Consider the following 24,794-nt stretch of genomic DNA (forward strand, 5'->3'; position numbering starts at 1 on the left):
GGCATGCCTTAAACGAGTTTAAACTGTAATTTCCAACACAAAAAATTGGACTTCCCAAATTTTCGACAGTACGACATCGGTCTTTGTCAAGGAATGATCCATCTACCGCTGGGGTGACGTCACGTTATGCAGATAGCACACGTGACTCCGTGAGTAGTGGATCGTAAGTATTGGAAAGTCTGTATCGCCCGCCGTCTCTGTTGAGGGATGTCGTAGGGCCCTGATGTAAATGGCTTCCTTGATGCCTCTTGCAACGAAGTCGGACTCAGTGTCCAGAATTTTAACTTTATCCAGTGAAACTGAATGTCCAGGGGATTCTATGTGTAAGTGCTGTGAGACTTCTGAGGAGATGGTGCTTGGGCGTTTGTGCTCATTGAACCGGGTCTTTAGTGATCTTTCAGTTTCCCCAACGTAGGTTTCCTTACAAGGCCCCTTTGATGTTTTGACCTTGGCAGGGTATATGGTAAACCACTCCGCACTTGCCTCCCTTAGGTATCTTATCCTTGGGGGAGACTAGGAGGCTGCGCAAGGTTCTTGTTGGTTTATTTGAGCATGTCCTTATCCCATGTGCATTGAAAATTCTCCTAAGGATAAGGAGATGCTGTGGAGAAAAAATACACCCACAAAGTCCAAAATAAAATTCTTCAAATTGTATATGATAACAGTACTTTGACTTGTTCAATTTCAAGTCTGTTGACAAAAACAGTTACATTCATGTGTTGCCACCAGGACAGCTAATCTAAGTGTTTGAATGTTTCGTACAACTGAATTTGTGCTTCCAAATCTGAAGTGTAATGTCCTATATAAATGAGATAAATGATAATAAACAATACACATTTGATTTATCTAGAGCTCCCCTTATACTAGGGATGATGTACAAGAGATGCATGTATTGTAGATCATGCAGAACGGTATTCTGACCCAGTGTGAAGTACCTTCTGTTTATTTCTTAGAAAGTTTTAGATTAAACAAAGTTCCATCTGATCACCAAACTTCTGATCTTACCATTTTTTAAAAACATTTTCTTTGCTTACCATTTTTGTTTATATTTCCTTTGCTTACCATTTTTGTTTATACAGACGAAGCCACTTAATTGCACCTCGGATAAACGCACCTTCCATTTAATTGCACCGAATCCCAATATCCAAAACCGGTTCCCATTCACTGCATTGTTAGTGACTCTGCATATCTGCACCGCCCATGGTCACCAATGCCGGATAACTGCACCAATTTTTTTCAAAAATCCTTGACAAGTTAACTGAAAAGGTGCGCTAAAATCGGCAAACGCGGTATAAATGAGCCGATACCTGCCGGTGTAAAGGCGCAATAATGCCAATATGTTTGAAACTGTTTTGAGTAACAAAAGAAGGCGGTCTCCATTGACAGTTACGTTGATAGGAATCGTATGGGAGGTCCCGGGTGGGTCACCCGTAATCAGTAACCAAGTTTTAGTTTCAATTCCTAGTTTCATGGCGGTGCATGATTTACGTAAATTGACAACTGCACTCTACCTAATGTAACACAGAAACTGTTATCCCATGAGTGGCATGACAATGTTTCAGAATGCCTCCCCTGTAATATTACATGCGTTGTAATGCGGTAGATCGCATGGAAAAATGAAAGAATGCAAAATCAAAACAGGTTGGTAATCTTTATTTTCAGCAGAGGGTCAATAAATAAAGTTAATAACTGAATAATTTTGTCTGTTTTCTTTGGGCTAGTGTTTCTGACTAACAATACACCCCCTCGCCCATGGTGGTGCGGTCCAGCTGGGCATTTTGCATAATTGCACCAGCCGGATAATTGCACCAAAAACGCCGACAAATGGGTGGTGCAGTTAAGCGGATTCTACTGTATTTCCTTTGCTTACCATTTGTTTACATTTTCTTTCCTAATAACTGCCTTCATCAAATAATGGGTAACGTGATCCAGTAAGACAAGAAAGTGGCGCATCTCTATCTTGCTACACAGAATCCCCAAGACTATCACAAGGTTTTAAGGAAGCTTTGGTATTCCTCTATGGTGACTTTTGCCAGCTGTGTGCAGAAGACAGCGTCTGGTAAGGTGAAGATATTGTCCAGGGATATGTACCCTGGGTGGGCAGGGTCGTACTGGGCACGCCCGAGCTTGTGCAGGAACTGATGCCGGTCTGATAGGCGGCGCTGACGGCTGTTGAACACCTAGAAAATGATAAAAATGAAACAGACAAAAGATATGATCCAGACAACATATATTATCACATAGCCAGATGGCGTTGACCAATCAGAAGCCTCCCTTGCCCATGTGTTATGGGCCATAACACACCCGGTTATAACACACCACTTATTCCATTTTGTATAGGGGGTGTCTTTTTTATGAATCTTTTTCTTACCCTTGTTTAGAAAAATTTATTTTCTCAAAATTCACAAAACCTTCTTACAATACGTGAAAAATGAACAAAGTTCAATTTAAGTGAAATTTAAACGGAAGGACTAAAAACAACATTTTTCACACCCCTACTGAGAGTGGAACCGTCCTCAGACGGCCATTACCCATTCGGAGTACCACAGTTTTCCCCCCAGTTTTTCGTCCAGGAATTATCAGTCGCCGACTTAGAGTCAGTTTTCGGGTCATGGGAAGCTGGGGAAGACGCCCAGGAATATGCTGCAGCAGCTGAGGGGCGGAAAGCTGACGAGTGTGACCAACAGGAAGCAGCGGGCACACAGATCTAGAGCCCCCTCCCCACTCATCATATCGTATTTCCCCAAGCTAATCTTGGCAGACAAAGAAATCGCCCATGAAGCCGCCGTAATTTTCCCAAGTTTCTACCAAGGAGGACCCAAGGCCAGTATGTTCACGTTTCTGAGGGGTTTTACCCGACGAAAATTAAAAATATTGCCGGCAAAGCGATGTCGCCTTGTTCAAAACAAACGTCCCCCTCCCCAGGGCCCAGGTCACTTACATGTAACTTCCCCAAACCGATGTGTTTGCATAAAAAAAATTACGGTCAAAATCGCCAAAATTCTTACAAGTTTCTACCTACAAGGATCTCAGCCCGATATGTGTACGCTTCGGTGGAATTTTTTTACGGCTTGAGCAAAATTTATCCGGGGAAACTACAAGCAAAGGGGACGTGAACACATGCACGATTTTCTTACCACAGCTACATGTAAGCGTCTAAATTCTAACAACCCCTCTGTCAGTTTATAACCATGCAGAAGACAAGTTACCGCTGGTTTACATTGGATTATATGAAGATCATATGTACGATGGATTGATTTTACATGTATAGTATTAAAGAATCTATGTATCATACAGGAATTTGTCTCTCTTATATGGGTCAGTTTGGATAGGCTATGTGATAATAACGTTAATGACCCGCCTGTTATTAACCGGGGCGGGTCATTAACCCTTAATTATTGTCTCCTTTTTTGATAATTTTGGTCATACGTTTTTTTTCTTTCTTTTATACAGACAAATTAAACTCCAGCAACAGGTGTTCCGTCTTCAGATACTTTTTATCTAAATCTAAAACATTTGTACAGTCAAACCTGCCCAAGGCAACCACCCGGGGGACCGAGCAAAAACGGTCGCGATGGACAGGTGGTCGCCATGAAGGGGATTCCACTCCCAACATGTTTCCAGGTCGAGGTTTTCAATTACAGTACATAGATAGATGGAAAATGATGTGATTTTAGACAGCATGACCCCCACCAGGTCCAATTCTCATTGACAGAAAGATCCTACAGAATATTTTTACACACATGCATGTTTTTCCTCTTAAAAACTTTGCTACTGATAATCAAAGATGGAGTGAGAGAATAAAGAATTACAGCAATGTTGCAAAGCTCTAGATATAATGTAAGTTGGTAGGCATTATTAAGTTGAGAAGGTTGTAGTATGGAGGCATGTGTAATTGCAGAAAATATTTTCAAATTGCAGAAAAACATTTTGACATTCTGCAATATTGCAGAACACTGAAAAAAAAAGTATTTCTACCACTGCAAGGACATGCATGGGGGTTTTGTATCTAATGAATTTTTTAAACGAAAAACTGGGTCAATGGGAATCCTAGCTGAAGGTGAGCTGGATAGAAGACAACACCTAATCATGCTGTTGGGGATAGGAGCAGCTATGAGAAACTCAGCTATGAGAAACACAGAAAATCTGTTATCTACAGTCAAACCTGCCCAAGGCGACCACCCGGCGGACCGAGCAAAAACGGTCGCGATGGACAGGTGGTCGCCATGAAGAGGATTCCACTCACATGTTTCCAGGTCGAGGTTTTCAAATACAGTACGTAAATGGATGGAAAATTATGTGAATTTAGACAGCATGACCCCCACCAGGTTCAATTCTCATTGACAGAAAGATCCTACAAAAATTACATTTTCCGTTATCCTTGTAATAATTGTATACCGCTACATTGTGTACACATTTTCGTCATAATTTTGACTACAAAACAATGCTTGCCTCAATGATCTCGCAGCGCCCTCCAACATTCACACGTTACGTTAAGAGTACACACACACAGGCACATAAAATCCAAGTTTTAAGGCTTAAGACAAATCCCTAGAAAACACCTGCTGACCCCAGCCTTTTTTTGGGGCGCCGACCGTTGCATAAAAGGGGCAAAAAGTTTTTGATCTGACAACTGAAGATGAAAACGGAACGATGTGATTTCGCCACACCACACCGCCAAGCTCACGACCGCATCGAAAGATAAGAACGCACAGGGTCGGCGATTACAAGCGAGCAGCGCCCAATAAAGGTTTGTGAGATTCATGGAAATAAAAAGAAAATAATCTTAATTTTCATCAATAACAAGAGTATTCTAAATATTCATTACACAGAAACGTCATGTTTTTATAGAAAGGTCAGCGTTACGCCAATCCTGGCCGAAACCAAGATGGCGTCGGGGACCAAGGAACAACAATTGTCTCGACCAATGTTTTGCCCGCCGCAAAGTCATTTTTCAGCGGAATTTAGTAAGATACACACAATTTTGTTGAAAATAGAAGAAATGAATAGTAAATTATGTGAAATCTGACTTTTTGACGCCATGCACTACGTAATCGCATTGAAAATTGAGTTTAAACCGAACCGAGCTTGCGGTAAACTATAAGATTACGATGGGCACAACAACATCTACATTAAAGTATTCACAAACCTTTGTATTTACAATGTTTATGGCGGGAACGTTTTATTTAAACCCTTCATGGAGGAATCGATGCTATTCCATATATTTTGTCCGTCAAGGTCTTAAAAACATTTCCGCGAAATCTGACAGCAAAATCCGATGTCACCACACGCTTGAAAATGAGGCGGTTGCCATAGGCAGGAATTGTGCTCTGTGCGGTCCCAATTCGTGGCGGTCGCGTTGGACGGGTGGTCGACTTGGGCAGGCAGCTTAATGCTTGTGCTTATGGGGAAAACAACAACCCCTGAGTACTGTACTTCAGATGTAAATATATCATACTAAAGCCACATCATGTACACAGATGACAGGCGGTTATTTACCTGGGGACTGCAGGCCATGATGTGGTGGGGAATGCCCATCTCATTGTGCACATAGTCAAACACAGCAATGAGTTTATACTTGTCTGTAAGAGAGAAGGAGATACAGGACTAGTCAATAGTTACCTACAAGTACCTTTACATATACACAACATTGCTGTAATGTCCTTCCTGAAGTGGGTGGGTTTCCTTTTTTATTATCACTTGCTTAAACTCGAATGAATGTAACAGAATCCATGGGAAATGATGACCATGTGAGATCAATAGATTTAAACAGTACTTGGACAGACAATGGGTTGCACATTAAATGTCATGGAGGTAATATTTTCAATAGCATTTGTGTGTCTGTCTGTTTGTCAACAATGACAGCTGGATGGATTGGTTTGATATTTGGTGTGATGGTTAAAAAAAAATTGGGGGGCCCCCCTAGCGGCTTCCCATAGTACTGCAGCGAAACTTCCGTTATAGATATCTTGTGTTCTGGACATGCTATGGTCATGATTTTTGGGCGGTAGATAGCTCTTGTGCTCTGATAGAAGTGACATAAGTTTGGACGCCCTAGCGGCCAGGTCAAATGATGAAAATAGGAGTACATTTGCATAATCAATGAGAAAATTCTATCATATCAAGTATTTTCAACGTATATATTGTTCTGGACCTGCTAGTATGGTCTTGACATTTGGGTGGCAGGTAGCGTTTGACGTCAGGACAAAATGGGGTAGGAACATGAACAGATACCAAGCATACAAATAAGGAACTGATTTGCATAATTAATACAAAAATGGCAAAACTGTTAAGTGATAGATGATGGGAATTTTATACACACAGTCACAGAACATCTCAACCACACTTGATTTCTTGAAATGTCTATACCACTGGTAAAAGGGACCAAAACCAAAACTTGGCTCAATGCCTTAGGTAACCTTATAAGCTTTGGTAGCAGTAAAGTATAATGCAGAAAAATGTAATAGACATATTCAACAATAGTGAAACTGGCAATGTTCAAATCATGCTGTTAGACTTGAAGGTTGCTTGGAGAAAAATGAAGGACAGCACATGCGGCCATTGCTAGTGACAAGAGGGCTGTAGCCATTCTTCTAATCTCTCCATCATGCCTCACCTCTGGACAACATCCGTGGTGCTCCCATGGCCATACTTCTCAGCTGCTGAGGGGAGAAGCCCAGCTGGAGCTGTGCCACCTGCAGGTTCTCCTTGATCCTGGCAAGGCTTACTGTCAACACTCGTGGATAGCGAACTACTATGTGTCGAGTCTGGGGCAAGATACGTAAGAGGTCAATTACAAGAGAGGGAAGAGAAGCAACTATAGCTACATATTTCAACTTAAATCTCTACTAATGTCCTGCCATTGCTAATTCTAGTATTTAAGGGGGGACATCCAGATTTCTTAGACAGCATGGAACACTTCTAACAACTTGTTGTTTGTATCTCGTATAGTACAGGACCTCCTATTCCATGTGTGTTCAGAGCTGAACAGGTCACATGGTGCTCTGAGGCCACTTACTCATGAATTAACACTTATACAAGGTTGGACAAGATTTGAAAAATGCACTTGCCCTATAAAATATCTACTGGCCGATTAAGACTGTCCTACCTCCTAATCTAAAATAATGTTCTCCAGGTTCTACGTCAAAATATGCAGTGGGTCCTGATCATGATAGGCTAAAATCACATATGACAAGTATTCAACATGACCGACCTGATCAGCTGTGGTCTGCAGGTTCCTCTGCAGCCAGCCCAGCTTGTTATCCAGCCGCTGCACACTCAGCTGCAGCAGGTACGGTGCACGGCTCACCAACCCAGCTGTATAACAGATACCAGAACATGTCAGCTGCAGCCCACCAACCCAGCTGTATAACAGATACCAGAACATGTCAGCTGCAGAACATGTCAGCTGCAGCTCACCAACCCAGCTGTATAACAGATACCAGGACATGTCAGCTGCAGAACATGTCAGCTGCAGCTCACCAACCCAGCTGTATAACAGATACCAGGACATGTCAGCTGCAGCTCACCAACCCAGCTGTACAACAGATACCAGGACATGTCAGCTGCAGAACATGTCAGCTGCAGCTCACCAACCCAGCTGTATAACAGATACCAGAACATGTCAGCTGCAGAACATGTCAGCTGTAGAACATGTCAGCTGCAGCTCACCAACCCAGCTGTATAACAGATACCAGAACATGTCAGCTGCAAAACAAGTCAGCTGCAGAACATGTCAGCTGCAGCTCACCAACCCAGCTGTATAACAGATACCAGAACATGTCAGCTGCAGCTCACCAACCCAGCTATACAACATATACCAGAACATATCGGCTGCAGCTCACCCACTCAGCTGTACAACAGATACCAGAACAAGTCAGCTGCAGAACATATCAGCTGCAGCTCACCAACCCAGCTGTACAACAGATACCAGAACATGTCAGCTGCAGCTCACCAACACAGCTTTACAACAGATACCAGAACATTTCAGCTGCAGCTCACCAACCCAGCTATACAACATATACCAGAACATATCAGCTGCAGCTCACCCACTCAGCTGTACAACAGATACCAGAACATGTCAGCTGCAGCTCACCAACCCAGCTTTACAACAGATACCAGAACATTTCAGCTGCAGCTCACCAACCCAGCTATACAACATATACCAGAACATATCAGCTGCAGCTCACCCACTCAGCTGTACAACAGATACTAGAACATGTCAGCTGCAGCTCACCAACCCAGCTGTACAACAGATACCAGAACATGTCAGCTGCAGCTCACCAACCCAGCTTTACAACAGATACCAGAACATGTCAGCTGCAGCTCACCAACCCAGCTTTACAACAGATACCAGGACATGTCAGCTGCAGAACATGTCAGCTGCAGAACATGTCAGCTGCAGCTCACCAACACAGCTGTACAACAGATACCAGAACATGTCAGCTGCAGAACATGTTAGCTGCAGCTCACCAACCCAGCTGTACAACAGATACCAGGACATGTCAGCTGCAGAACATGTCAGCTGCAGAACATGTCAGCTGCAGCTCCCCAACACAGCTGTACAACAGATACCAGAACATGTCAGCTGCTTAACATGTCAGCTGCAGCTCACCAACACAGCTGTACAACAGATACCAGAACATGTCAGCTGCAGCTCACCACCCAGCTACACAACTTATGACATGCAAACAGACCTTTAGTTAGCTCCTTCCCTTAGTTCTTACCTATTTCCTCCTTTTTGAATTTCTTGGACATGAGATACAGGACTCTCCTCTCCAGCCGCTCCAGCTCCACTCCCAGTATGAAGGGGTTGACAGAAATAACCCCTCCCAAGTCCTCCTTAGCAACTCCAACGTCCAGAAGAAACATCAACTTTTCTTTCACCTGACTGTCAAAGTCCAGCTTTGCGATCAGATTTGCTGCATGTCTCTTTTTACTGACCTTGTGCAGGTCTACACCGAGGTGTACCAGCTTCTGTAGTGTCTCAGAATGGTCTACAAGCTTCCTGAGACCAACGTATGCCTGTTGGACAGGACCTCTGTATGCCTGCTGCCTTTCTACTGAAGGTATGTCTGTCTCTTCAAGGTCATCAAGTTCAAGGTCACCACCGGCAGGAGTCTGTGCTGCGGGAAATTCAACAAAATCAAGTGCAGTAGGGGATGAGCTGTGGTTATTTCTAGGGAGCGCTGAACTGTCGTCTGTCCCCTGCGCTCCACACAAACTTTCTGAGCTGCTGGGAGACAACCTTGAAAAATGTTCAGACTGCAGGATCTTGTTGGTGTCACATTCAAGTTCATCACCAGTGCTGTCATTGCTACAGTTTCTATACAGACATTCTGATGTTCCTGTAGTAGCTTGCCCATATTTAGCCACTGATTCATCATCTTCTGTCCTCCATGTAGGGTCCTGGCGCTGTTCACCATGCCTGTCCGTATGAGATGAACTGTTGGCTTTACACTCTGCAGTACAATAAAAGGCTAACACACTTCTTTGAGAAGCAATAGCAGGAAGTCTTACATTGTTACTTCTTGATCCCTTCCTTAAAAAATAGGCCCACAGCCCAGTTTCCTTTGAAGTCCATGTCCTTAGTACAGGTGTACTGCAATTGCTGGCATAGTTTGAGAACTGCACATAAGTGAGTGGGCACTTGTGGGTCACGGCAGGTACTGTGGTGAGGAAGTAATTTCTTGCATATTGTATCAGACCAGCCGGCCCTCTTCCAGTTCTCACTATCACCTTCATCCTGTCAGATCAGGCTGCACCTGGAACACAGGAAAAACATATCAGTAATCAGTGGGGGCGGTCACCCCCCCAAAAATATATTGGGTAAATCAAGCTGAGACCCTTGTGTATCTTTCAACCAATATTTTTTCAAGATTTCAACATTTTCTCCGAGGGAGCATGCCCTGGGACCAACCATGCTTGGGCTGGCTAACTACTCCTTACCTGACAACTCCCTGGGAGTGCTAATCTAGGACCTCAGGAAGAACTGCCTGGGCTGCTGAACAGATTCTCTGCCGGGGCCGCTACCAAGCAGGTCTGGTTCCCATGGTACGGCTTTACGGAAAAAGCTGGGCTGTCTACCTGGACTGTCAACCCTCACCCCGACCAATCAAATCACGTGAATCGCATTGAAACTCAGCTTCGTATCAGCCATTTCCCGACAAATTCCTTTCTAAGTTGCGTTAACGACTAAATCTGACAAAATAAACTCGCCAGTGAGATGCTGGAAGGTGTCAGCTTTCCAGAGATGTTTTCAGATTGGTAATTTTGGCACTTTGGAAGTAATAGAAAGTGACCGCGATTTACGTTTACAAAAAGATAGTTTCTACTACTTTTCTTTAAACATTAAATCGCGGTCACTTCAAAAATATATGGAATAGCATCGTTTCCTCCATGCAGTGTTTTAATAAAACGTTCCCACTATAAACATTGTAAGTACAAAGGTTTGTGAATACCGATGTCATGTTGTTGTGCCCATCGTAATCTTATAGTTTACCGCAAGCTCGGTTCGGTTCAAACTCAATTTTTAAAACGATTACGTAGTGCATGACTTCAAAAAGTCAGATTTCACAGAAAATTTCAAATTACTATCCATTTCTTCTATTTTCAACAAAAATGTGTCTGCGCCTTACTAAATTTCGCCGAAAAATAACTTCGCGGCAGGCAAAACATTGGTCAAGACATTTTGGTCCTTGGTCCCCGACGCCACCTTGGTTTCGGCGCGGCTCAAATTGGTGTACCGATGATCTCAGTCTAAAACACGATGCTTCTGTGTATGATCACTTAGAATACTCTCGTTATTGATGAAAATTAATATTCTTATTTTCTTTTTATTTCCATGAATCTCACAAACCTTTATTGGGCGCTGCTTGCTTATAATCGTGGGAGAATTGCGCCTCCAGGCGAAATTCTGGTGAATTGCACCCAGGACTCCCAGAATACACAGCGGTTCCCTCGGCGAGAGAGCGGGCTGGATCGAAATCGAAATCTGTAACTTTTGCATCGAATCTGCTCCCAATCTGCCGTGAGAACGGCATCCAACGTTGGGCCCCGCCAGACAAGACAGTCCATCAGGTTCGGGACCCAAAATTTCTTCGGTAGGAGCGCGACAACTGACAAGATCGCCCAATATTGCTAAATGTTGCAGCGACCTTCATTCCAGGCATCAAGAAGCCCCCCTCCCCACTCTCACAAGCGAAACTGTTCCATCTACATGCAGGGTTGCCGAGGTAGGTAAGACCTGTCGTCACTCCTTACTGATCCCGCTCCCTCGCTCTACTCGGTTCTACATGTACGCTACCAATTGACGCACCTTCTGCTCCCAACCGCTGATATAATCCACGAGGTTGGGAATTATTTACTTCACACGTAGGTCCGGACAACCTCAACGCTCGTACCCTCTCCATATAGACGTTGGCGCTGTGATTTTGACTCAACAGTAAATGGCCCCGGTCCTTCTACTACAGGCATAGTGTGATCTTAAATTGCACGTGTAGGCTCATACTGGTAACGTGGACTACGCACTCAACTAGTTTCCCCCGGTGCCCCGTCTCCGTACTGATTGCGCACCGCCGACCCTCACAGATGCCCCGGTTCCACCGGAACGCGCATGTCACTTCCTCATAGGTCAACACTCTGTGGCCCATCCCTGCACGGACTGCACACTGTCAATACCTACCTTGAACTACAGATGCCTCGGATCACACCGAACTGCGCATGTCACCAATTGAAGATTGAAGATTGTGGCCCACGTCGTACCTCATTCTTTATCATACCAGTTCCACTCAGAGCCCCGCATCCACACAAATTTTGCTCCTCAACTCTTCACATCGCCCGTTGCCCCAGTTTGCTCCGGACCGCGCCTGACACCGCCAACCTACTATTATAAAATAGGTTACAATTCTGTTGGCTGTAACACCGTCTACTCAACAAGGTACACCTCTGCCTCAAATAACACAGTGTACTCAAGAAGGCACAACTCGGCCGGTTACGACACCTTGTACTCATCACAACAAGCTGCAAGCCTGCCTGTAACAACACCGTCTACTAAACAAGGTACACCTCTGCCTCAAACAACACATTCTACTCCAGGAGGCACAACTCTGCCGGTTACGACACCTTGTACTCATCACAACAAGCTGCAAGCCTGCCTGTAACAACCTCATCTACGCAGCAAGGTACAACTTTACCTCAAACAACATCTTCTACTCAACAACTCAGTCAAGGCACAACTCTGCTTGTTACAACACCTTGTACTCGTTACAACAAGCTGCAATCCTGCTTGTAACAACACCGTCTACGCAACAAGGTACACCTCTGCCGTCTGCAACGTCGTCTACTCAACAAGGCACCGCACTGCTAGCTACAATACCCTCTACTCAACAAAATGCATCCCTGCTTGTTATACAACATCCTCTACTCAACAAGGCACAACTCTGCCTGTAAGTTACAACAAGGTACAACTCTGCTTGTATTACCTCTGCCTTAACAACACTGCAAGATACCACTCTGCCTCAAACAACACAGTAGGCACAACCGCCTTCAACAATACAGTTAACTCAACACGGTACAACTCTGCCGGTCACACACCTTCCACTTAACAAGCTGCAGTCCTGCAGACTCCTGCTCGTAACAACATCTTATATTTCACAAGGCACAACTCTGCCGACTGCAACGTTGTCTACTCAACAAGGCACAACTCTGCCTGTAAGAATACAGCAAGGTTTAATTCCGTTGGTAATACCTCTGCCCTAACAACACAGCAAGGCACCCCTCGACCTCAAAGAACACGGTAGGCACAACCGCCTTAAACAATACAGCAAGGCACATCTCTCCTTGTAACAACACTCCAGGGACAGATCTGCCGGTGACAACCCAGCACGGTACAACTCTGCCTGTCCCAGCACAGACTATGCCACAAGCTACAAATCTGCCTGTAACGACCCAGCAAGGTACTCTCACCTCTCAAATAAACGTACCGGTACGTTTATTTTTTTTCGCCTAAAAATCCGCCCGGTACTTTCTTATTTTAGACGGTACGTTTATTTTTTTGGGAAAAATGGAGGCTTTGCTAACCAGGAATCCCTCTAAAATCTAAAGTTAAGGCTTTTCTTCCCGTATTTCCCCGGTATTTTTGCTCGTAATTCGATATTTTTCAGCCTAGCGGCGTTGATTTCCCCGCCGCTTTGACGGCCTTGTAAAAATTATCCTGGCGGCACTCGTAACATATTGGTCTATATTGCTATGACGCTACAAAGTAAACGGAAAAATAAGACGCGACATTGACATTTCAAAATACATTTTTCATCTAGATAAATTTGAACAGTCTCTATTCAGGGACCATACGATATTTAGCGGGGGGAGGGGTGGTGCGTTGGGGGGAGGGTCATGGAAATTTTTTTTGAGGTGGGGGGGATGGTCATGGAAAAAAAATCTGGGTTGGCAGCGCTCGTGAGTGCGACTCGCATACAACATGTATGCGACCAGTTTTTTGAGACTGCGACTAGATTTAAAATCACGGTCGCACGGTGCGACAATAAAAAATTAAGACCTGCGCCAGGATAATGGCTGCAGAACTAAGCGGTAAGCTGAAAATATTTAGGTATTCCAACCCTACCGCGAAAATCGTCGGTGAATTTTCTATCATGTTCCCACGCCCGCGGTACAAAAACTATCCGTTCCTAGTGGCAAAATTACCCATAGAAATAAAGGATATAAGTTTCTCTCCTTTGTGATGTATTTGTTTGATTTGTAAGATGTTTCAAACGCCAGAAATTGCCGATGAAAGTGAGCGCTAGCTTCCGTGCGCTTCTGGAGGGCCGCCATGATGTTTTTAGACCGCAGCAGAATGACAAGCCTGTTTCCTGACCTCATGTTTACACCTGTTCAATCGATGATTTTTTTCGATCAAAAAATCAATGAATCAATTCAAGTGGAGTTTTATCCCCAAAAATATCAAATTTTCTTTTTGTTACCGGTATCATTTCACAGCTCATGATCTGCCCGTCCTTATGGTGCTAGTTTCATTCTGCTGCGGTCTATAATGCATAGCAAAGCTTTCTCCATGCGGTCGGCCTGTCATTGGATGGCGGCGCCGCGCGGTCTGACGCGCGAAATTTGAACTGCGCGTTTCAAAGGAACCGAAGATATTTGACTTGGCCGGCACAAACAGATAATTTTTGATACTATTGAGCAAGAATTTCAAGGATATTAAAGTATTTTGGATGGTTTGTAGACAGAGGGTGGGGGTTAAAAAAATGCCTGTAAAAATGTTGAATTTGATCCCAGCAGTGAAGTTTCCAATTATGGAATTTGACTTTATTTGTTTTGGTCATGAAACCAATAGATAAGTTTTAGAGTTATCTATTTATTTATCATTCAGTGTTATGTGAATCATTACCTGCCTTGTTCCAAGTAAAAAATACCATTGTGTATTTTTCAACTTGTTGAACTTGAGGTACCGTGGCCCCCGGATAGGGGCCAGCCGGGGAACCTATGCCCAATTTTTTTAAAAATCCCAATATATCACTAAAGCTTATGTCATTTTTAATGTCATCGCAAATGGTCATGTGAATCATCACTTGCCTTGTTCCAAGTTGAAAATACCATTGTGTATTTTTTCACTTGTCAAACTTGAGGCACCGTGGCCCCCGGATAGGGGCCAGCCGGGGAACCTATGCCCAATTTTTCTAAAAATCTGTCAAACCAGTATCATTTAGCATGTAGGAAGGTATTGAATGCATTGAATTGCCAAATGTAGGCTTTTATCTTTTATGATCTATTCAAATACTTTATTCCTGGTTGTTAACATTGATTAATACTATTAATAGGAGTATTACTTGGTATGGCCAAGACTTTTGCTTGTTCTTCCAACTTTTTGTAGTGGTGCTCCTAGATTTTTGCTTTTGAGTTAGGAGCACAGTGCTCCTAGGTCTAAAAGTTAGTCTGGAGCCCTGGTTGGGGGGAGGGTCATGGATTTTTTTACGAATCCGTTGAATTGTTGTGCATAAACATTATGCTGTGGGCCGACAAACTGACGCTTTAAATAGTCAGTGCGGGAATAGAATAGACCCCTTTCCAAATACCGCGGCCATTTTGAATCTAGCGCGAGCGCGCGTGGTTCGAGCGCGGGAAAACCGCGGGAAAAGTAAACAAGCGGTAAGACCAAGCCAGCGGTAATGGCGTCCCCGATAGAAACCAGTGTTGAGTCATCTTCTGCGGCGAGATGTTCTCCTCCTCGGTGAAATCCATCGATATATTTGTATGGCACAAGTAGATGATATTGTTGTGGACACTTGAACTAGATATCGGCCAGTAAAATTGTGATTTTCTGCTACTTTTCCACAGTTCTTGCCGGGATGTTGAACGCGCGCTACAGTGATGGAATGCTAATATGTTTACACCTCGTGCTTGTAGTTTCCCTAATAATGTTAGCTTAAGTCGAGCAAAATCCCACAAAACATACACTTTTCGGGCTGGGATCCTTATAGCTACTTAGATATAAAATATACAGAATTTTATCGGTTGTGACCGTAATTTTGGACGATGCCACCTTCGCCCGGGAAAACGCGCGTTGAGAGGGGGTCATGTGTTCTGTCTAGCCTTTCTTTCTTTTCTGTCTAACTTTTCCTTTCTTTCTTGTTACATCTCTCCGCATGGCGATATTTGACATTTCCGCTGAATGCAATCCCACAAAAAAAGACGTGAAAATGTATGCTTGAGCTTAAGTTTATTTTGGTTAGGACTTTAGCAGAATTTCGGCGGCTTCTTTTGACGAGCTTTCTGAAATATCAAAACCTAAAGTACGTGAGTGAAGATGGAGTGTTTTCACTTTGCGCCGTAATATCTTAATTTCCGTCGGATGATATTACAGAAACGTGAAGATATAGGCTTGAGGGCTTTGCGAGTATTGAAATTTGACGGAACTTCGGTGGCTCCTTTGACTTTGACGATATTCTAGTGCCAAGATTAGCTTGATGAAGATCGTGAGTGAAGCAGGGGGCGTGTTTTCTTTGTAGTGTTTCATTACATCACTTTTCGCGGAAATATTTTAGATTTCCACAGGATGAAACCCAACAAAAAAAAGAAAAATATCGGCCTGAGGTCCTTAAGTCCTGAAGTCAATATCATTTAACGTTTTTTGGGTTCCATCGGGCCAATAGATATCTGAAATATTGCCGCGCAAAATGATTTAAAGAAACGTCAGATACAGTGGAAAACACACCTTCACTCACGTACTTAGAGTGCTCAAGACTAAATTCTTGGCATCCGAAAAGATCGTCAAAAAGCCGCCGGAATGTTCCCAAATTTGTACCCAAAAGGACATTGAACTCAAGCCTATATTCTAACGTTTTGCAGGATTTCATTTGGCGGGAATATAAAATATTGCTAAGCGAAGTCGATGTAACGCTGCACAGAAAACACGACCCTCCCTCAAAAACTAACGTTATTTCAAGATGATGTTGGCATTGTCACGACAGCCAAAAGGCTCAAGAGTTACATTCATACCTAAACTAGATTTTTCTCGACTTTAGCTAACATTATTAGGGAAACTACAAGCACGCGGTGTAAACATATTAGCATTCCATCACTGTAGCGCGTGTTCAACATCCCGGCAAGAACTGTGGAAAAGTAGCAGAAATTCACAATTTTACTGGCCGATATCGAGTTCAAGTGTCCACAACAATATCATCTACTTAAGCTTGTGCCATGCAAATATATCAATGGATTTCACCGAGGAGAAGAACATCTCGCCGCCGAAGATGACTCAACACTGGTTTCTATCGGGGACGCCATTACCGCTGGCTTGGTCTTACCGCTTGTTTACTTTTCCCGCGGTTTTCCCGCGCTCGAACCACGCACGCTCGCGCTAGATTCAAAATGGCCGCGGTATTTGGAAAGGGGTCTATTAATTCTTAACTGTATTTCTGACAAATTTCTGGAGCAAGGTTATGTAATTTCTTCATCCAGAACAGTGAATTGATGCACAGAAAATTCTTTTCTACCAAAGTAGGAAGATAAAGTTTCAACTAAATTGATAAGTTTCGCCATGATTGGACGATTCGGCTGCTACAAATTTGTGGCGCCGCCCACGACTTTCCTTGTTTCCAGGGCCTTTAGTTACTGAGTCTTTTTGGCGCCTTCGCCGACTGTCATCAAAGGCTGCCGACTGTCGATCAGCGACAATTTTCTGGGAAAACATGTGAGTTGGAACTACGTGTGGCCGGCAGTCAACAGCGAACTTCTGGGGACGTGATCTTTACGTTCCTTGAACTTTTAGTTCCACGTTTTCTGTAAGTACAATCTGACGCAGAACAGCGGTTTCGACTAGCCTCCTTCGGAGACTTCCTGGAATGGCGGCGTATATATTTGGGCAATCTAGGAGGATGACGCGATTTCTAACACGGGCTAACTTTCGCCGCAGAGAGAGCGAAAGTAACGTCGCCGAGGGACGACCACCTCGGCGGCGATTTTTCTGGAAACATGTCAGCGTTTAAGCTTGGGAATACCAGGTACTGTATATCGCTTCTTATTTTGCACCGAAGAGAACTTCTGACAGCGACGATATTGTAGCGCTTCGACTTGGGAGAAGACGGACACAGCCAGAAAACGGAAAACTGGTATCGACTATTGATATTTTTGAGTAGCTAAATCCTTGGCTAAATAAACCAACGAGGTTATTTTGCACCGAAGAGAACTTCTGACAGCGACGATATTGTAGCGCTTCGACTTGGGAGAAGACGGACACAGCCAGAAAACGGAAAACTGGTATCGACTATTGATATTTTTGAGTAGCTAAATCCTTGGCTAAATAAACCAACGAGGTTAAAATCTCCTTGAATAAACTATATAATTGATATTGTTGTTTCCGAGTTTTAGTTGTCTTTCACGGTTTCACCTGAACTTAAGTATTGTATGTCAAGGTCCTGTGGAGAATAGAAGTTGATTGACTACCATGATTATCATAAAAATGACCCTCAAAACTGAAAAAGAAGCCTTCTCAATAGCCTAAAATGCAAGTCTTTTAGAGCTTCCGGGGGGCCTCGCCCCCTGGGTCCCCCCAACGGGGCTTTGCCCCTGGACCCCGTCGTCCACCAAATATCAAGCTGAAACTCTTCTGTATTTCTTTCAATTATAGAGATGTCATTAAACTTACATTGTTTACCAGCAAAAGTCGGGAAATAGCATTTCAATGGGTTTAGATTTTCATGTCGCGCCTCCCGCGGCGAAAAATATGTCGGAGGGCATCGCCCCTAAAAAATCAAGCTGTATTTCTTTTTACAATAGAGATGTCTATATATCTCCTTGATTAAACTTAGCTTACTCTTCCAGCAAAATTTGTCCCTCATATAGCAGTTCAAAGGGTCCCAATTTAAAAATTTTCTCAACTGTCTTGCCCCCTATACAATTTGATTCTCTGTTGCCGCCTCTGGTACCGACAACCACTGGTTCCCGGTTCTTGTTTTATAGCATGCGTCAGCTATCCCAAGTGGACGCCCGATGTCCATATAGTAGTTGTTTTATATGTGGGGGTCGTTTTTCTACCATTTTTACATGATACCTGTAGGGGGAGGGTCACGGAAAAAATTTTGGAGGTGGAGGGGAGGGTCATGGAAATTTTTTTTGAGATGGGGGGGAGGGTCATGGAAATTTTTTTTGACCAGACTTCCAGTGCAACACCCCTCCCCCCAGTAAATAAAGTATGGCCCCTTACATCGTAAACCAAAGCACGCTGATCTAAAAACGTGTAGCAGAGTAGAGTGCACGGGGAATAATTCCTGCCATTATAAGTTGTTCACAGAAGACATGTTCACGGGGTATAACGTACGTCACGGGATGGCCAGACACATTCGGTGGTCGCAGAGATCTATCAGCCGCAACGCGCAGACACATTCGACGCGCCGCGGAAAAATCAGCCGTCCGCGCGGTCCTATCAGCCGCAACGCGCAGACAAATTCAACGCCGCGCGGAAAAATCAGCCGTGGGACAGCGCCACCAGGTGTCTCACTACTGCCTTCAGAGAGCGCTGGAAAGGCCGCGCCAAGGTAGGTCCTCCACAATTTCCTTCTCTAGCGTCATATAGAGACATCGAATGGTAATCTAACTAGGCCTATCAGGTGCCAGACTATCTTATGGTCATCCGGAGCCAGAAATAATCGGCAGGTCTTCAAATTAAGTCGAGATATAGGGAGAACAGTTCTAAATCGGTGACACACCACATCGAAGTTGTCAAGGTAAACAGTGGCCAATGCCGTATTTTGGGCCATTAGAAGCAAAGACATCTGCGGTTTTGACGTCTTTTAGTGTGATTGGGTGTCCAGAACAACGTAACATACTCTGGAATTGATATAATATGCCCACAGAGCGAAAATATGTGATACCGCTGTATAACGCCCCCCTTCCCATTTTCTAGTAAAGTTACGGCCCATATCTTATACATGTAGTAGTATAGTAAACATTAACAGGCAATAGTGTCTTTGTCGCCTCGATTGATTTTGGCGATATGCGGGGTATACCTTCTGTCACTTTAAGGGATTATCCTCATCTAGATGAGTCAACGAACATCTCATACGTTTCTCACAAGATTGTTTATTATATTGCTAGTATAACTATTACCCAGGTATAATGTGTCACTGCAAATAATCAACCCTGATATTTTTCAGAAATGCCTCGTCGACTCAGGTTGACACTATATCCGCAGAAAAGGTGTAGAAACAAAGCAACGGGCACCTGGAAAGCAAACACAGATTGCGAAGTTGAAGATGTATGGGTAACAGAAGATAACACTGGCATTGATGACAGCACTGTAGCAAGTCCCGGGCAGAAAGAAACACAACTCTCCTGGTCAACTCCTACTCAAGCTAGCGTCAATGACACTTTTTCTGGACTGTAGGCTTCTCTCCCTTTATACGAAAGGCGCTAAGCAACGGAAATCATACAATGTACAACTTGAATATTCAAATAACTCCATATTTGCAGTAGAAATCTATATTCATAGAGATATGTATTGAGTAGATTATTCGTCAATTTTGGTACTATGCAGTATGTTTGAAATAGCACATGATATTCCCATTGCTGATGGACGCAGAAATGCAACTTGTAAAATACTGGCATCGCTTAGTTCGTTTACCCGAAGATACCTTACTTCGGGAGGCATACAATGTTGTTCTTTTAGGAGAACATGATTGGATTGTCAACGTGAAAAATATCCTCAACTACCACGGTTTTGGACATATATGGCTGAACCCGAAGTCATACCATATAGATATAATCAACACTCAGCTACGACAACGTCTACAAGATATTTATATACAAAATTGGCATTGCGCTATTCGAAACAATTCCAAACTTTCTTTTCTTTCTACCTTAAACAAGAATTATAAGCAAGAAAATTACCTTTCAAACATTAAGAGCCTTGACGTACGTAGAGCAATCACAAAACTCAGAATTGGCTGTCATAAATTAAGTATAGAAACGGGGAGATTCCAAAAACTTCCTACCAACCAGAGGGTTTGCCCATTTTGTCCAGGATTGTATGTCCAAAATATTTCGATATACGTAATTCACTATACTCAATGCTATCGTCGGATCTACCAGGATTTATCTCAATGGACTTGAACAGCAAATTTAAGTACATAATGACATGTGACAATCCATGCATGGTATACATTGGGAAATATATCAAAGAATGTCTAGACATAAGAAACTCCTCCAATGATTGTAAAATCCCATTGTCATCCCATACTACTACACCATATTGTATAAGATAGACTACTTCACCATATTGTATAAGATAGACTACTTCACCATTTTGTATAAGATAGACTACCACATAATATTGAATTAGATAGATCTGTTGGCGTTTGGTGTCCCCCCTCCCCCCTTGGCGGAGGGTGACAGAGAGAACTGTGCTGAGACTTTCATTGCTTTCAGCAAGAAACACCTGGACATCGACATGAAGCCTTCGGACATCGACATAGCTCACTGGATGGGCAGATCAATGGAAGGAGCGCGGCCGATTATTGTCAAGTTTTCAAACTATGCCAAACGCAGTCAAGTCTACATGGCGAAGAAGCAGCTCAAGGGAAAGAGGAATGCCATGGACAAGCCTTTCGTCATCCGGGAAAATCTGACGAAACGTAATCTGGAGCTGTTCAACAGTGTGAAGAGACTACCTCAAGTGAGCAACGTGTGGACCAAGGACGGCAAGATCTTCGCCAAGGTCACCCGTGATGGCGGCACCCCTGAGATTCGCCGGTTCGTCTCGGAAGATGACGTTCGCCAGTTTGAGGACTTGTCAAATGACTGATCGATATCAAAGGACCACAGACGATCGTTTTCTTTTATTCAGGTATACTTACAAGTTATTTCCTTTCTTGTCCTTGACCTGCTGTGTTTATTCCTTGTATTCAACATGATTAAAGGCAAACCCAATGTTGATAATGGCTCTGTCTCGCCTGATTATATCAATCATCCTCGCGGTGCAGATGACGAGCCTTCTGTGCCTCCCACGCATTCGGAATATGTTCTGTACCATTATGTTTTGTTGTTATTTCTTGTTATGTTCTCATTATGGTGACACTATGTTTGCATTTACTTTTGTCACCTTATTTGTTGTTTATACTTCTTTCAATGTCTTAGTAGCAAAGCGATGTTTACATACATGTACAGGTACTCCAAGTCAACCATACAAATTCAAAACTAAATTGCTGAAGGGGAACATAAAAACATGTCTATAGATTTAGTACAATATAGGGCAGTCATAGGTATGTTCTCTGCCAATCTTACCATTAGACTTCAACGCAAGTGTAATGTGATCTTACATTTCGACATAATCCTCTTAAATAAAAGTCTCTGTTGTATTTGTATCCATTTTACTAGCTGGGGATATTCACCCCAATCCAGGCCCTGCCAGGGGTAACTCAATCAAATCCTTAAATGTTTTTCATGCAAATGTAAACAGTATTGTTGCCGGTTCAAAGATGGATGAACTGTCTTCCTTGGCAGTTAAGTTTAAGCTTGACATAATTGCTATCACGGAAACGTGGCTTGGTAGCACCGTCGATTCTGAAGCTATTTCGCTTGACGGTTTTCAAACTCCAATTCGTCGGGACAGAAACAGACACGGTGGAGGTGTTTTGATTTTTGTATCTGATCATATAGCCTTTAGACGTCGCTGTGATCTGGAATCCTTGACTGATGAGTGCATCTGGCTTGAACTTTTCCCCGGCACATTCCGTGTTCTCTTTTCAGCCTATTACAGGCCACCTGGACAAAACTCAGAAACCGTTGATAGTTTTATCGACTCCTTCCAAAATTCTGTCTTCACAGCTGCTTCTTTAAATGTTGACACTATTATCATTACCGGTGATTTTAATGCTAAGCACGGAGCGTGGTGGCATCTGGACCCAAATTCCTCAGCTGGCTCAAAATTGTTCCAGTCATCTCAGATGTTAAATCTTACCCAAATGATTACTGAACCCACGTGCGATCTATCTCGCTCACCCTCACTTATTGATCTACTATTTACTGACGCGTCTAGTCGTGTTCAATCCACGTCTGTTCTTTCACCCCTGTCTGGTTGCCACCACTGCCCTATTATTGCCAATTTCGACTTTGTTATCAAACCCCCTCCACCATACGTTCGCACCGTCTGGGACTTCTCAAAAATTGACTATGCCTCACTTGTAGACTTCTCGACTGATCCGAAATGGCTAGATATATTTTATTGTAATTCTGTTGACGTCTCCTTTGGTTCCCAGTCTCAGCACGGACTGCGTACCGCCGACCCTCACACTGCTTGCCCCGGTTCCACCGGACCGCGCATGTCACTTCCTAATACAATAGGTCACCACTCTGTGCCCCGGCTATGCACGGACTGCACTGCTTGCTTATAATCGCCGACGCTGTGCCTTCTGCTGCACTCTTCCATGCGGTGTGAGCTCGGCAGCGATATCAGAACATTCGGGCGGGGTTTTCATCCTTCAGTTGTCAGATCAAAAACTTTTTGCCCCATTTTTCCAGCGGTCGGCGACCCCAAAAAAGGCTGGGGTCAGCAGGTGTTTTCTAGGTATTTGTCTTTGACCTTAAAACTTAGATTTTATGTACGTGTGTGTGTGTATGCGGTAGGGTGGGACGAAAATTTGTACACGATGGAATGGTATACAAATATTACAACGATAACGGAAAATTTAATTTTTGTAGGATATTTCTGTCAAATTATGAGAATTGAACCTGGTGGGGGTCATGCTGTCTAAAATCACATAAATTATTTTCCATCCATCTACGTGGTCACTGTATTTGAACACCTCAACCTGGAAACATGTTATGAGTGGAATCCTCTTCATGGCGACCACCTGTCCATCGCGACCGTCCCCCGGGTGGTCGCCTTGGGCAGGTCTGATTGTAGTATTGTTGATTTCTAAGTACAAAATATAATCAAAACCAGTAACATTTGAAAAATATGATTTAGAAAAAAAGTGGCGAATTTGGGGCCTCCTCCAATATATGGGTTATAATATATGGTCTCGCTTTTGGAATGATCTATGGTGCCAGAAAACGTCATAACGGCGGAGACAGTGAACAACTTAATGGCAAGGCTTGATGCGTGGTGGAAGGATAGGATACACACAGTGAGAAGAGGGTGTCTAACAGGCAAGAAGATGCTTTCTACACCGAGACGTCCTAAAGTTGCCCCTTTTATGTCTCCGTAAAGGGCTGTTCTAAAAATAAATGTGGATGAGGGGCGGAAGAGGTCTAAATCTGAGCTTCTGACCCAACCCCCCTGTCCATTCCATATTTTTTTTACCCATCCTCCCTGTCCAGTCCAAGTTCTCTATTTTTACCCAACCCCCCCTGTCCAGTCCAGATTTGTTTGACCCAACCCCCCTGTCCAATACAGATTTTTTTTACCCAACCCCCGTCCATTCCAGATATTTTCTACCCCACCCCCCTGTCCAATCCAGATTTGTTTTTACCCAACCCCCCTGTCCATTCCAGATTTTTTTTCACCCAACCCCCCCTGTCCAGTCCAGATTTTTTTACCCACCCCCCCTGTCCATTCCAACCTCTTCCGCCCCCCATTCTCCTTTATTTTTTGGAACAGCCCAAAGGGGGAGGGGGGCAACATCATTTGTGAAAACGCGCAAGTAGAAGCAAAGAAAAGCTTCACAAACCCTATGTATTCTCTGAGCAGGAGTTGAGCAAAGGCATCGAAGTGACGGCATTCCCTGGCTTCTGGTACAGGCGAATTGTCTATTCTGTGTTCACTCAGATCAAGGAGGTTAACCTCCTTGCTGAGATTTTCTGCTGCCCAGAATTCGATCACGATACGGCGACAACGTGCGAGTGCGCCTGAGTACACTGATGGACCTTGTTAATATTCATAGGCTCCGCGGAGCTCTGACCTTATACAGTAGAACTCCGCGGAGCTCACCTGAGTGTGTGTGTGTGTGTGTTTGAAACGAAAGAAACATAACTGAATGGGTATATCATACTTGAAACACGTAGATTAGATTAAGACACCATTAGACATAGCTTATGCAGATTGGACATTATTTGCATAATTAATGAGGAATGCAACGGTAACTTACTAGGCTGGTTAGCTTCATGCAAGAACTTGAACACTCAGTGCAACTTTTTGGAAAAGGAGATGAGATCTGAATGATTCTGAATGGTAACGTTAAGGGATCATGACTTCATATGCAAGTTATTTATGTGAGAATGTTGAAAAATGGAGTCAGAATACCATTTCGTTGTAACAAGACGGAAATGTTATTTTAGTTCACCTT

At 43.6% G+C, this 24,794-nt stretch overlaps 2 protein-coding genes across 4 annotated transcripts; one reads left to right on the forward strand and one right to left on the reverse strand.

The window, feature by feature from the left end:
- Positions 1 to 635: 635 nt before the first annotated feature.
- On the reverse strand, positions 636 to 24,380 carry LOC136438184 (transcription termination factor 3, mitochondrial-like). Of its 3 annotated transcripts, none has more exons than XM_066432926.1 (6): positions 24,180 to 24,380; positions 8,727 to 9,764; positions 7,214 to 7,317; positions 6,617 to 6,767; positions 5,500 to 5,582; positions 636 to 2,180 (listed from the first exon to the last, which is right to left on the reverse strand). In XM_066432926.1, exons 2-6 carry the CDS (start codon positions 9,742 to 9,744, stop codon positions 1,986 to 1,988), a joined length of 1,551 nt encoding a protein of 516 aa, XP_066289023.1. In that variant the 5' UTR covers positions 9,745 to 9,764; positions 24,180 to 24,380; the 3' UTR covers positions 636 to 1,985. The 3 variants fall into 3 exon arrangements, with proteins under 3 accessions (XP_066289023.1, XP_066289025.1, XP_066289024.1); XM_066432928.1 differs by lacking the exon at positions 24,180 to 24,380 and adding an exon at positions 10,859 to 15,089; XM_066432927.1 differs by lacking the exon at positions 24,180 to 24,380 and adding an exon at positions 9,949 to 10,841.
- On the forward strand, positions 18,682 to 21,930 carry LOC136438186 (uncharacterized). Its single transcript, XM_066432930.1, has 2 exons — positions 18,682 to 19,049; positions 19,668 to 21,930. Exon 2 carries the CDS (start codon positions 20,960 to 20,962, stop codon positions 21,311 to 21,313), a length of 354 nt encoding a protein of 117 aa, XP_066289027.1. The 5' UTR covers positions 18,682 to 19,049; positions 19,668 to 20,959; the 3' UTR covers positions 21,314 to 21,930.
- Positions 24,381 to 24,794: the final 414 nt, after the last annotated feature.

The sequence above is a fragment of the Branchiostoma lanceolatum genome, chromosome 7 (genome assembly GCF_035083965.1).
Source record: "Branchiostoma lanceolatum isolate klBraLanc5 chromosome 7, klBraLanc5.hap2, whole genome shotgun sequence".
In the NCBI taxonomy this organism is placed as follows: Eukaryota; Metazoa; Chordata; class Leptocardii; order Amphioxiformes; family Branchiostomatidae; genus Branchiostoma; species Branchiostoma lanceolatum.